Raw genomic sequence first — 14,691 nt, forward strand, 5'->3', positions numbered from 1 at the left:
GTAAGCATCCACTCATGGAAAGAGTCGAGGAAAATGTTAGTGCAGTATACAAGTGGTTACACAGATTTTACTTCCCCTCCCCAACACAACACAAAGACTCAGGCTGATTGATCCATTTGAAAATTAATCAATTTACTTACTGTAATTACCTCAGGACACCCAAACTTGTTAAGCAAGTGACTATTCCCATGTACCAAATTAATTACTGCAGGAAAGGTGCCTGCCTCATTACCATTCCTCAACTAGGGCAGAAGCCAGGCTGTGAGGTTTCTCATCCCACCATCCACAGAGGGTGCCTGTCAGATGTGCAAAGGTCCAAACTGCAGACTGGAAGTCTGAGGTGCTTTCCTAAGTCTCCCAGCTGGCAAAAAGATAAAATCTGCACGAGACGCTAGCCTTAAGCTAACGCGTGCTCAATGTTCCCGCATAGCAGCTAAAACAGCTGCTGGGCTCTGCCCTTCACAGTTGCTCGTGGTGTTTTCCACTCTCTAATCGCCTAACACTGGTGCACAGAGCAGAGCAAACAAGCATAGGGGTGTCCTGTCCATCTTGCATAACCTTGACAGCACTCTCCTTGCATCCAGGCACACTGAACTCTTTCTATTTCCTCATCTGTACATACTGTGTTTAGAAGGAAGGTCATAGTGGCCAGCAGGGCATAGGGAAGTGTAGCAGGACATTGTGACCACACAGGTTTAAAAGTGGGAGATGCCAATTTGCCTCTCAAAGTTCAGCTCTGTTTTAAATGAAGTTCACAATACAATATAAATTGCAATGTGGTTTGGTCTGAACACAGAAGAACACACCAAAGGTGCTAACACAAAACAACAGGAACAAGCTCCCCGATCTGGACCTCCTGTGATCGTATCTAGATAACACACAGACAGACATCATGCCAAAATAAAAGGACTGGCAAGAAAGAGCACAGAAAACAGCTGCAACTTTAAGTGTGTGTGGGGGGTGTTATAAAAATGTAAAGTGAAGACTCAGGAGTGGAAAACAAACACACACAAAAAAATCCATCATAGAAACTAATGCAGCCTGACTACACAGAGAAATAAATGTGAGAACTGCCTCCAGTGTACAGGATAGGAGCCTAAGGAAGGACAAGAGTAAGGAAAATTCAGTGCCTTAGTAGTGAAAACCTTCCTACTCTTCTGTGAAAAGCAGAAGCTTCAGCAATCAGACAAGTTACACTAACCTGGGTTAAAGTAATTGATGGAGCATATACAGGTTGGAGAGAAAATGGAGTCAGTGACTGAACAGGTGGTGCCTAACCTGCACTATGATGATGTCCAGAATACAGCAAGGCATCAAAACAGCCCATAAAGTGAGTAAAGACAGAGATACTATTTCAAAGTGATGTCTGCTTCTCCCAGGGCTGCTTTCTACACACTGCTCAGGCTATTCTAGATGAACTCCTGACTGCTGATAAATAATGTGAGCAGCATAAGCATGCCAATTAAGATGCAGGATGATTCATCATGAGAGGCTGAATGAGAGAGAAAGATGGGACATAACAGAAAGGAGACAGTAGCAGCCTGGGCCATTTTCCACAAAGCAAGTTGAAAAAACCCCAAAAGATGAAATACCCATGTGTTTTCTCTCTTCTACATGGCACAGGGCATGCAAGTCAATGATTTCTACCCCTGAAGTGAGGTGCAGCTTACTGCTGCTCACCTGTCTGTGCTATTTCCAAATTCAACCAGCTATGCCCCAACTCTTGCATGTGCACATCGAGGCATTTTCATACAAGGTGTTGTAATCCAAACCAAATAATTTACTTGCAACATAAGGGTGTCCTTTCCCTGCTGTTTTAAATACCATTCCATGCTTTCCCTACTCCCAAAATTTCATTGCTTTCGACCACTCAAGAGGACCAGGAAAACACTAAGTCGCGTAGGATAAGCGTCTCAACAAAAGTCCAATCCCTGAGTAGGGCAAGTGAGCCACACAAACAACTAACCTTCTGAAAATAAACTCAGTAGCCAAACCTCATGATAAAAACACTGCGATTCTGGGCTTGTAGTAGGCTAAGGGTAGCCGTCTCCCTCCTGACTCGGGAAACAATTTTATTGAGACCAAGACGCCTGTTGCTATTCCGTCAATGATTTGCTGCCATCTGCTGGAAAACCTCTGAACTTCACAAGGGCTTTGCGCAGAAGTTGAACTTACTGATGCACCCCATGTCCACCCATTCGGTTCCTGTTAGTTGAAACGCTGTGAAGCTGCGGGTGCCTTAAAAACATGGGTTGTGGGGGGAGTTATTTGTTTGGATTTTAAAAGGCTTCAGTACTGGCATCATGCTGTAAAGTAACTCTTCCCCTCTGGAACACAAGCAAGGTAGAAATTAATTTGAAGTGATTCTCATCTTACCTTTGAATCTGCAAAGGGATAGAAAAGGAGCTGGTACGAAAATACTTAACGAGGAAAGGATGAAGTCAGCACTTGCAAGCATTTATTTATCTTGCCTCCATCCTGATTACCAAACAATTACTTTTCAGGCTTTCCATTAATTTGGGGAGAGCAGAATCTAGAAACAACATCTGTGTTTGGTCACTTCAAGTGTTCTTAAATATGAGGCATTACATAATGGCATCAACTTTCGGCTGCTTATCAAGGGTACAACATTACCACTATTAAGCTCACTTGAGACTAAAAATTTGCCACACAATCATATTCAGATTATTTTAATGTGACAAAATTCAAGCACCTATGACAGTAATTTGAACTCTTAATGAGAGCCTTTTCCAATACTGTCATTTAGAGGATGGAAAGATTCTTAAACAAGAGTCTAATATTTTAGAGTTTCAATTTACAGATCAGTGGGGCAGTTCCCCTTCTTTTGTGACCCCTTCATTAAGTCACTCTATCACAGTCTAATCTGGGAAGCCAAGAAAGTAATGCTTGTGGCTTCATAAAGTACTTCTATTATCTCAAGTTTAATTCTCCCATCTAGAGCTTAATTTTGACTAAAAGGTTTAAAAACTTGACTACATACAATTTGTTTTGAATTTTCTAGGCCAACACTGATACAGAATTCCTCCAGGAAAGGATGACTGTTCAAACACAAACATTTTATCAGCTGGCTTAGGGGATGAGCATTTGGCATTCTCTAGCTTCTCCCAGACTTTGTGTGACCTTACTAAAAATGAGATACTCTTGCAGCCAAGACTGAAAAGAAATACATCTGACTCCTCCTTTCTGTTATTCTTCAATTTCCAGGAAGTTTATTGAACAATTTCTTCACTTTAAGATTAAGCAGAAACTGCCCTGCTCAATTAGTATTGAGAAGATAACACCAAGGGGCAACTAACAACACACTGTCAAGACTTCAGCTTGTAATGTTAACTGTGGGGGTTAATGAAACATAGCTCTTGTCCACTCCTGGACTGTCTGTCTCACATATCATTTTGACAAAAGTAATATACTAAACGGGAAAAAACAAAGGCTAAAGGCAAAAATCCAAGATTACTGAAGACTACACTCCCTATTTTTGTATTGCTTTCTTGTTGAGTTTTGTGACTCTTGATTATTTCTGTGGATGAAAGAGTCGAGTTCACAGAATCCTCACTTTATTAAAATGAGACAAATACACTTAAAAAAGTAAAATTCACTGTCTTCCATGAAAACTAAGGTTCTCCATGATTCTGATCAGCTTTCTGCATTTTGTCACTTGCTGAAGAATATTTATTATCTGACCTATTACCTTGGTATTTCTGCTGGCTTCTTCCTTTAGCCTGGGCTGGATTTTTCATGCATTTTCCCCATCTCTCTCTCTCTCTCCTTGCTCAGCAGATAATAAAAAGCTTCCTCCTGTCCCACACCCTCCACTCAAATCAGACAATCTACATGCACAATGCAGTCCTCTGGCTCTTTTCTTTGCTGCTGAACAATGATGGAAGGGAAGAAAAAAGGCAAAAGCAGGAGGCAGCCAGGTCATGACTCCCATAAGAAGCTTCCTTTTATTTCCAGGTCAGTGACCAGACTCCTTCTCAGCCTCTATTAGCCAAAGTCCATTTCCATCCTGCCATCATGCAGGACTATGTCAGTACTCTTCCAGCATCTCAGCTGTGAGGCCACAGCACTCTACTCTCAGCAACAGCCCAGTGCGGTTTTCTCATGCCTGTACTATGAAAATATTTCCAGTTCTGCTAACCTGTACCTCCAGATAGCCACAACTACCAGCCCCTTCCTTCCCATTAACTCCCTCTTTCCTCCAGCACTCAACCCACTCTTCACTCCCCTCTTTATTACTAATATATATGATCAGTTCAGTACTCTGTATACCACAAGATTCACACCAGAAAATTATTTTTTCCTTCACCCCAGTATCGTTTTGATCCCCAGGGATTAAGCACCAACATCACAACAATCCACTTTTAAGAGGAAGAAAGGTGGAGACTGAAGAAAGGTAGATACAAACCTCTTGCTAATGAGGCAGGCAGGATTACAGTTGGTTTTCTAAGAGTCAGCTCATTCACCACTTAATAGCTCATTTGTGACATTATTATGTTTTAACTACTCATTATCTTTTATGCCTCCATTTTGAGGGAAAACAAGGCAAGGCACAAACAGTGCCAGTTTTCTGCAGCACCACTGGGCTACAGGAAAGCTGTTGTAGATGACTAATCCTCACACTATTTGTTACTCAACTTTTTAGTCCCAGTGATTAAATGCTATACTGCATCTGCAGAGCTGAGGTGTTTCATTACAGACAGTTTTCACGAGGCATCAAATTCAGCTGGCACTTCATACAGGAAAGAGTACCAACAAAAATATGATCAAAACTTTGCATCAGCAGCTATTTGATATCAAAACCTAGACAACAAAAATACATAGGAATACATAAGGGTGGGTGTGAGGGTGGGGTGGGTTTTTTTTGAGGTCACCTTCAAATTTACAGACTTAAATCCAACTTATGTCAAGACTTGTTGCCTAAAAACTTTGAATTATCAGCCTGAAGGCTTGAGATTGTCCACCTGTATTCCATTTTAAAAGTAGAATTTAAAAGCTCATTATTAGTGCAATTTAGCAGCTTTCCCCCCTCTCAGTAAGGTCATGAGTGTGTGCCAATATGACATGGTTAGAATCTGTAGTAGGTACCTCAACAAGGTCTGTCTGTTTGGGCTGTTTTTCACTACTGCTCTTAAGGAACATTTCACTGATGGTGCAAATGTCACAGCCACTTAATACCATCCAATTTTAAGGTTGATCCATACATCTGACAATACTGTGACACACATAAGGGGGCCATATGGCCTCAAGATACAGAAAGCATCAAAACCAATTTCAGTTTCCTTGAGTCTGAAAACACCTTAGTTCAGAAAATAGAGAATGCTGTTCTGAAGAGCACTGATCAGAATGTAGGGAACATCTACTCATTACTTTTCCTCTCCAGTATCACATACAAAAATTAAGACCATTGATTTTGTAACTTTAGGTGATCTTGAAAGAAGATACAATCACAATTTTTTTTGCTGTACCGTTTGAGGAGTAATTATTATCACCCAAGTGAGTGCATCACTTAAAACCACCAAAACTCCATCAGTTCTTGAAATCAAGTTTCACTATGGATGGATGCCTGGAGATGGAAACTCCAGCAGACTAGCTGACACTACTGAAGTCCTTGCACAAAGAGTAGTTTGCATGAAGTTTAGCAGACCCTGTTAAAGCCTACATGGAAACTTAAGCTTTTAATGCAACTTGTCAACCTGCTTGAGAATTCTGAAACACTCTTCCCCAGGATTTCAATTCAAGGACCTGCCTTCCTCTAATAATACCACCTAACAGAGAAGAAAAGCCTTTAGTGAGTGCATTTAATTTTATAATGAGCCCTCCTGCCCTATTTTTATAACGCTTATTCATCCTTTGAACAATTTCTAGGCAATTCCTGAACAAAAAAACAAAAGGAATGATAAGGAGTCCAGTATGAAGCATGAAGCTAATCTGTCACCTCACTGACAGAGTACACAGCAAAAGGAAACAGATGATGCTCCACTCCAGAGAAAGAAAAATAAAAAAGCACACTAGTAAGTCAGAAGTAGTCTGATAAGTAACTAGTACTGGCAAGGCCTACCATGGGGATCTAGCCCCTGGCATTTTCGTTACCAAGCTGTAGCTGCTCCTGCAGCTTGTTGACTGGAGGTGTCCCCTCCTGCCCCGGAAGGAGGTGAAGGCTGGAGCAGTTTTCCAGCTGTGAGGCAGCTATCAGGATTTCTGCCCCTAGGCAACTCACCTCCATGTTCAAGAAAAACACGGACACATCTCTCCTTCCCTCTTGCTGCAGAGAAGTGAAGCAAGGTCCAGCCGTTGGCATCTCGACCGTTTGGAGAATACCCTTGCTCCAGCATCTTGCGCACGGTGTGAACATCGCCAGCAGCGACAGCAGCCTGGATCTGCAACTCTTCCTGTAGCTCAGGGTTCCTCCGGCAGTGGTGGTGTAACATCCTAGCTGAATCTGGCTTTCACAGAAGCGTCATGAGGTCACAGTGGTCACCTTCAATCAATAGAAAGCATGAATAATTAAGATTGAGACCAGGAAAGAGGTACTTTAAAAACCCCAACACAGTACTAATGAAAAGCAGTGCGAAGATCCACTCTCTGTAGGCAGAGCAAAGTCATCCTATACAGAGGATAACAATCAATCGCACCGCTGCTCACAAAATCATAGTACATGGCTCACACCACCCAATGGCAAAGCAAGGGATGCTTGTACATTGCAAAGAGCAAACATTTTCTGCAGAAATGATGGCATCCAGCAGCAGTCCCTGACTGAAGCACCTGAGCAATATGCCAAATGAAAACTCTCTGGACTCCAGCATTCATTTACAAATCACACCATGGCTAGTAGCATTAACCTCACAGATAATGGCTAGGGAGATGATCAGACTGTTGCCTGGGACAGCACTGCACTGCTACAGCAACCAGCTGATATTCTTTCATTTTATTGGCTTTTCTCAGTGAGAAGATTTTCATCTTACTAATAAAATCTATTCCAGTGACCTCCTGCACATGGTCATTATACTACCAGGGTTCAAACTGAAAACTTCCATTTTATTTTTACTTGTTCTTTTTTTTTTTTTCCCCCTAATTAGCGTGGCTTGTGAACAACTTTATTAGTACATAAAAACTGCAAAGAACCTCTGTATTCCAAAAATGATGAGGCCTTAAAAGACCTAAGCACAGTTAGTACAGCCCGGCCAAGCACCACCGGACGGTGCACCAGAACATTTCACTTCAGAATTAGCTTGAGATACTGTATCAATGCTGGAGCAAAAGGCAATGTATCTAAAACACAGAACTGTCAGAGCAGGTCCAGAGGCAGCCAGCAAGATGATCAGAGGGCTGGAGCACAGCTCGGATGAAGCCAGGCTGAGTGTGGCTCAGCCTGAGATGCATTAAGAAAAGTGTCCACCAGGTCTAGGCTGGTCCCCTTTCCCCTCTGCTCTGCCCTGCTGAGACCACACCTGCAATACTGCCTCCACTTTTGGTCTCCCCAGGTCAAGAGAGACAAAGACCTGCTGGAGAGAGTCCAATGGAGAGCCATGAGGATGATTGTGGAACTGGAACATCTCTCCTATGAAGAGAGACGGAGAGGCCTGAGGCTGTTTAGTCTTGAAAAGAGAAGGCTCAGATCTTATGAATGTCTACAAATACATGCCAGCTGGGTATCAAGATGAAGGTGCCAGCCTCATTTCAGCGGTGCCCAGTGATAGGACAAGGAACAATGGGTACAAGCTAAAACACAGGAGGTTCCACTTCAAGGAGAATACTTTATGCTGAGGAGCCCTGGAGCAGGCTGCCCAGAGAGGCTGTGGAGTCTCCTCTGGAAACTTTCAAAACCCACCTGTATACATTCCTGTGTGACCTGGCCTGGGTGACGCTGCTTTGGCAGGGGGGTTGACTTGGTCTCTGGAGGTCCCTTCCAACCTAACATTCTGTGATTCTGCAGAGAAGGCTCCAGGGAGACTTTAGAGCAGCCTCCCAGCAGTTGAAGGAAGAGCTGCAGAGGGACTTTTTACAAAGGCATGGAGTACCAGGATGAGGGTTAATGGCTTCAAAGTTGAAGAAGCTGGATGAGGCTCTGGCCAGCCTGATTCTAGTGTGATGTATCCCTGCCCATGGCAGGGGGGTTGGAACTAGATGATCCTTGAGGTCCCTTCCAACCCTGACTGATTCTACGATTTAGATTAGATATTAGGAAGTAACTCTTCACCATGAGGGTGGTGAGGCACTGGAACAGGTTGCCCAGAGAAGTTGTAGAGGCTCCAACCTGGAATTGTTCAAAGCCAGATTGGATGAAGTTCTGAGCAACTTGGTCTAGCAGGAGGTGTCCTGTCCATGGCAGGAAGGTTAGAACCAGGAGATCTTTAAGATCCCTTCCAATCCAGAGCATTCTGTGATTCTATGACAAAACAGTAGAGCCTAGACACAAACATACATTGGGAATGGCAAGAAAATAAATACCATACCCCATGCTCCATGTAAAAAGTGCTCCTGTGCAGTTCTACTTGCTACTCAGCTATGGACTAGGAAAAAAACGATCATTATTTAGGGATTCTTCCACAGCACACAAAGTCTGTCAAGTGTTAGCCCTTCCGCATACATTGTGTGTCATACCCCAATAACATGTATCCCTAGAACAGAATGCAATGAAAGGGGATAAAGGGAGGGAATGAGAAAGGTAATGCAGAGCAATCAGAGTTTCAGCAGAGTAAAAAATGATTGCAATGGATATTAACACAGAAGAAGATAAAAGGAGAAAGCAAAATGCATTTAAACTCCTGCAGAGGTAATAAAGGTAAAATAAACCAAAATGTTTTACAGGTGAAGATGAATTTTAAGCCAAACTTTAAAAACTTACAGTGCCCTGGTTTTGTTAGGATGTCAGCCCACAGCGTGCCCTAAACCTTCCTTCGCGTAAATGTCATAAGGATTTCCAGATCCCCATGATTCATAGGTCATTCAGAAGCCATTGCAATCAACTCCCCATATCCCACTGGGCACTGGTTTTCCTGGGATCCAGATATGCACACAGACAAGAGAAAAGTGAAAACATCAATCACTGCCATCTTTCCAGATAAAGGCACAACTATCTATTCAGTCTCCTATAACCTAGTTGTGCCCACTGCAAGAAGTTATTTATCTGCTTCTAGGAGAGACAAACTCATAATTAACAGGTTGCTACAGTGACCCTGCTTACATTACAAATATGGAAATTACACACAGCAAATGCCCATCTTTGACATTTATAAATGCTTCAACTTACCATGTATGGCAACAATCACTGCTTCAGCAAGGGGTTATGGAAGAAGACTCAATAGATTATAAATGGCTTAGGTACTGGCTTTGTTTTGGTTTATGGTATGAACTCCAGTATCTGACAGTGGAAGAAAAGGGGCTTTACAAACTGCAAGTGCTAACTCAATAGCTCAGCTTTTGCAGCATATTCCAGAAATCAAACTTGGTTAATCTGGTGACAGTGGAAGTGTTTCTCTTGACTCTAATAAGCTTTTGCTAAGCTCTTTTCTAAACTCCAATTAGCACTTCAGAATATGCTCACCTAAAAGACAGCAAGCTCAACTTCATTCTGGATCAGACCACTACTAATGGAATTCCAACTACAAGAGAAGGCTCAGAGGAGACCTTCTTTTGGCCTTCCAGTATCTGAAGGGGGCTACAAGAAAGCTGGGGAGGAACTTTTTAAGGTGTCAGAGAGTGATAGGACTGGGTGGAAATGAAGCCAAACTAGAAATGGGTAGATTTGGATTGGATGCTAGGAAGAAGTTCTCCACCATGAGGGTGGTGAGACACTGGCACAGGTTGCCCAGGGAGGTGGTGGAAGCCTCATCCCTGGAGGTTTTGAAGGCCAGGATGGATGTGGCTCTGAGCAACCTGATCTAGTGTGAGGTGTCCCTGCCCATGGCAGGGAGGTTGGAACTGGATGATCCTTGAGGTCCCTTCCAACCCTGACAATTCTGTGATTCTAAGAATATTTCGTTGGGATTTACAGGTAAAAACTGATAGTAAAAATCTGATAATGAGTCAGAAGATGACCCTTAAAATAGAAAGATCAGACTGTGCCTCTAATTGTGCTTTCTTAAAGTGTACAAAAACAAAGTATGAAAATTTCTCTTCCAGACCCATGAATATCTCATAAAAAGTTAGTAAAAACAAACTTTCTACTGCCACTTTTACAGCTCCTTCTTGTAAGATCTTATGTGGTCTCCAAAATTAAGCTCAAATTACTTGCTCAAAATGCTACAGAAAGAGATAAGATGACTAGACAAATGAAGCAAAATGGGATTTGTCATTTAAGGGGCCAGCAGCATCCCCCTTTCAACTATCTCTGAAGACAGTTGGTTAAGAAAAAGCAAAGCTCTTTAGATCACACTTCTCAGCTGGTGGGTATATTTGTAATGCAGCATTATAAAACGCTGGCACTGGCCCCATATGTTGCATGTGACTAGCAGAGCTTATTCAAATTAGCTAGTACTAAAGTACATAAGTACTAAAACATACAAAGCAAAAGATGAAGTCAGGCACAAGCAGCTCCTCTCATCACTTGCACACTTTCTGTAAATACCTACTCTTCTATCTCACCTCATGGCAGGCAATGAAATTCGAAACACAGGAACACTTAACAGTGGCATTAAAGGTTTCAGGAGAGTTCTAGGTACACACCAGCTCTGAAAACGTTTGCACTTCTCCTCCACAGATCATTACAATTCCTCCTTGCAAATCCTCACTTACAGCATCAATCTTTGGAGAAAGAAAGGAGGACTACTGGAAGTCATTAGCCATTTGGCATTTAATATTTAATGTTTTGCAACTGTAATCAATCTCATTCAGAACACGGTATGCACTTGGACTGCCACATATTGGTTTTCTCTGTGCAAGTGGACAAATTAAATGAAGCAGGGGGGCAAAATTGTACCTATACATTCTTGGTTACAATGACTGCAGTGCCATGAAAACAGAGGACAACAACTACTTAATGGATTTTGCAAGTACAGCAGGGTAGATTCAATACATTCCTGCATTACCTTGTAAGGGGTTGTTACTCTCTGATGGATGTCCCACTCTTCATTGTCTTCACCATTCATAATCTTGGGTGCCCGTGTGTGTCAAACAACCTGCTACCCCTTAAAGAAACATTGAAAAAAATTCTTATTAGTTGCAAAGAGTAAAAGTGAGAGGTTTGTTTACTTCTGCTTTATACCGGTGTTAAAACTCTACACTTTAATGCAGTTATGCCAGAAAAGGCCCAGAAGCTGAGTTTTCTTTCATTATATCACAGTCCTCCAGATGCTGGGATGGGGAGAGTTTGATCCTGCCACGTGAGGACAAGGCTACAGAGAATATTTTATGGAAGACAAGAGAAAGAAGACATGTGCTTCTTCTCTGGAGTACACCCTGAAGAAGTGGTCTAAACTCTTCTCTAAAGATCACATTCATCTGCTCCTGCCATGGAACAAGAATGGATGCAAAGGTTACAGCAGGTATTTCTGCCTGATTGCTCAACTTGTCCCTGTGGGAGTCAGGTGCAAGGAAAAAACTTCAGGATCTCTTAGTTCCTCTCAAACCACTCTTGTGGGGGTTTTTTATTTGTTTGTTTGGGCATTTTTTATGTTTTCCTACCTAAAGGACAGAACCTGACGACACAGAGCATTGACTTCTCTGTCCTTCAAACGGACCTCTAGTAATGCCAGAGCTGGTTCTACCTCACATGACAGCTCAGGCTAATGCACACTGCCTTTCATGAACCTTCACACATAAGCAATACCACCACCCCAAAAACCTTCACCCTCTTCTACATAGATTAAAAGCTATCCTTCTAGTATCAAAGAGCAGTTACAATACCTAACTAGTCTCCTGCTTCAGACTGGCCCATCTTATCCTCCCTCCTAGTCACTTGCAGTTCACAGGATCAGTCCTGACATTTGACCATTTCTCACAGCACTGTTGAGAGCCCACATTCATCAGTATCATTTCACTAATTCTTTACACACCTGTCTGATCTTTGCTTCCCTTGGGCTGCAGTCTTCTTGTGACAGAACCCCTCACCATGTACGAATAACCAACAACAGCATTAATTACTGCAACGTACAGGAAAATACAGAACAAACCACATTGGAAAAGACCTTTGAGATCATCAAGTCCAACCCACCACCTAACACCATCTGATCAACTAAACCATGGCACCAAGTGCGTCATCCAGTTTCCTCTTAAAACGCTTCCAGAGTGATGCCCACCTCCCTGGGCAGCACATTCCAATGGCCAATCTCTCTGTGAAGAATTTCTTCCTAATATCCATCCTAAACCTCCCCTGGTGCAGCTTGAGACTGTGTCCTCTTGTTCTGATGCCTGGGAGAAGAGACCAACCCCCACCTGGCTACAAGCTCCCTTCAGGTAGTTGTAGACAGCAATAAGGTCTCCCCTGAGCTGCCTCTTCTCCAGGCTAAGCAACCCCAGCTCCCTCAGCCTCTCCTCACAGGGCTGTGCTGCAGATCCCTCCCCAGCCTCATTGCCCTTCTCTGGACACATTCCAGCAAGTCAACATCTTTCCTAAACTGAGGGGCCCAGAACTGGACACAGGACTCAAGGTGTGGCCTAACCAGTGCTGCGCACAGGGGCAGAAGGACTTCCCTGCTGCTGCTGGCCACAGTATTCCGACATCACAAAACCAACTGACTTGTTTCTTCTACAAACTAGTTGCACCAAAGCAGCTTTCAGCTTAAGTTACAGTTTCTGTCACTTCATGCAACAGAAAAATCTTGCTTTCCCCACAGTAGCTCAGAAGAGGGGGATGAAAAAAAGCTCTCTTCATCCCTCTTATGCACATTTTCCAAGAGCTTTGCTTCCCAAGATAAAACATACAAGGTCTGCAGATATGCTCACAGCCCTGCACAAAGCTGCACTGCCATGACCTAATTTGATCACATTTCTGGCCTTGTTTTTTTGCACAGATGATCAGTCGTCGGTTCACCTTTTTTACAAAAAAAATAAAACTGCATGATTTTCACTTGAAAACCCACACATTTTTTATTAGCTGATGCAAATTAGAATTGCACTGACTTCACAGACTACAGACAAGGTAACAGATTGCTCCACTAAAAAAGTAACAAGCATTTTCCCCCCCCAAAGGAAAATTATCTGCATATGGCAAGAGTAAGAGCTGCAACTTTAATAAAAAGAAGTCATATTTAGTGAAAGTAAATCACTCAATGACTTAAGGTTTGCTTAAAATACTAATAATGGTAGTAAAAGTTGCACACTAGAGAAAGACAAACATCTTCATTATCTATTGATAATGTCTCATGCTGTCAGAGCGATCTTAGACTTTTCTACATCAATGTGTCACTTCATTAAAGTCATTGCAGACATCATGGGGAAAACTAATGGTGACACACGTTTACTTTAAAGCAAGTTCAAGGTTGGTACTAAAAGCAAGACCTTCTGCTGCAGTATTTTGCTCCTTCAGGTGGCCGAGGAGATAGACTTGATTTCTAAGCCCTAAGATTACACATCCAAGAGCAGAACAAGGACTACAATTTTACTCATGTTAGCCTAACTCTATACAAGTGCACCATTACACATGGCATTTAATATCTAGCATAGATCTAATCAGTGTAGATCCTAGTTGCCTGTGATTGAAGTATTCCAAGCAATTTAAATAATAATTAAAAAAAGGCAGCCTTGTGAAATAAGGATAATCACATCTGCATTCCTTATTCTCCCAACACACTTCTCTCACCCATTTCAGGACTCAAACAAGCTAAATGTGTTCTCACTCAGATGAAATTTTAAAATGGTCAGTATCTGTTTGACAAAGAAACTAAATGCAACTATCATCTTGTAAGCCACCCAGTTTCCCCTCTCTTCAGACAGGAGAGTAAGGCAAGTGATCATGTTCTTCGTATTCTCCTACCACAGAGTTTCCAAATAACATGTTAATATTTCACATGTCACACAGCCTTACGATCCTAAAGCTATTTTCTGCTAGATGTTCTATGCTCCATCCCAGACAGACATCAAGGGTGGTATCCAAGTGGCCGAGATGAAAATCACCAAGCAACACAAGCGAGTTGCTGGGTCTGAACGCAATGAGTTAACAGTGCACGAATTCCAAACATCACAGAGGAGCTGCTACTTCGAATGAAAGAGGCCTTTGGTCTTCCTAAGCGGTCATTAGAAGTTACACACTTCTCATCAGAGCTTCTGTAATGCCATCTTGTAGCTTGGACATACTAAATTTAAAATAGCTAAACAAGTTAAAGTCCTCCACCAACTTGAGGTGTTCCCAGCTCCGCACGATGCTGGCTGTGTTATGCAGTAATAAGCAGCTGTTGTGTTGTCCCATTCTGCAGGTGGCTGAAACTGAAGTAGACAGGTATCGTTTTACCAACTATTACCCACTTCACAGAGAGGTTGTGAGGTCTGATTTTGGGCCTGATAGAGAATTAGTGAAATCATATAGCCAAAGTACCTTCAGGCCTACAAACTGCAGAGCAAGAGACCTCCACCTTCAGACAGCACTGGTAATGCACCAGCTGTTAACCATCCTCAAAATTCTCTCCTGTCCACTGGCAAGCACAAGCAGAGCTCAGCTGCCCAGAAGACACTGCAGGCCCAAAGGATACAAGTAGAAACCAGAAGAAATCACTTCAAGTCCTTCCAAAGCAAAGG

The 14,691-nt window shown here is 42.5% G+C and overlaps 1 protein-coding gene across 2 annotated transcripts in view; it reads right to left on the minus strand.

Annotated features, from left to right (window-relative positions):
• The window catches only part of ASB7 (ankyrin repeat and SOCS box containing 7), a 29,407-nt gene that overhangs the window by 11,997 nt on the left and 2,719 nt on the right, over positions 1 to 14,691 (minus strand). The window contains exons 3-4 of one of the 2 annotated variants that reach the window (XM_009899896.2): positions 11,049 to 11,147; positions 6,239 to 6,499 (exon numbers count right to left, since the gene is read on the minus strand). In XM_009899896.2, coding sequence (XP_009898198.1) covers positions 6,239 to 6,449 — 211 coding nt within the window. In that variant the 5' untranslated portion in view covers positions 6,450 to 6,499; positions 11,049 to 11,147. Of the gene's footprint in view, positions 1 to 6,238; positions 6,500 to 8,866; positions 8,903 to 11,048; positions 11,148 to 14,691 lie in introns of those variants that run through there. The other variant, XM_054169174.1, reaches the window with a different exon arrangement.

This window comes from Dryobates pubescens, chromosome 17, assembly GCF_014839835.1.
Source record: "Dryobates pubescens isolate bDryPub1 chromosome 17, bDryPub1.pri, whole genome shotgun sequence".
Taxonomy (NCBI): Eukaryota; Metazoa; Chordata; class Aves; order Piciformes; family Picidae; genus Dryobates; species Dryobates pubescens.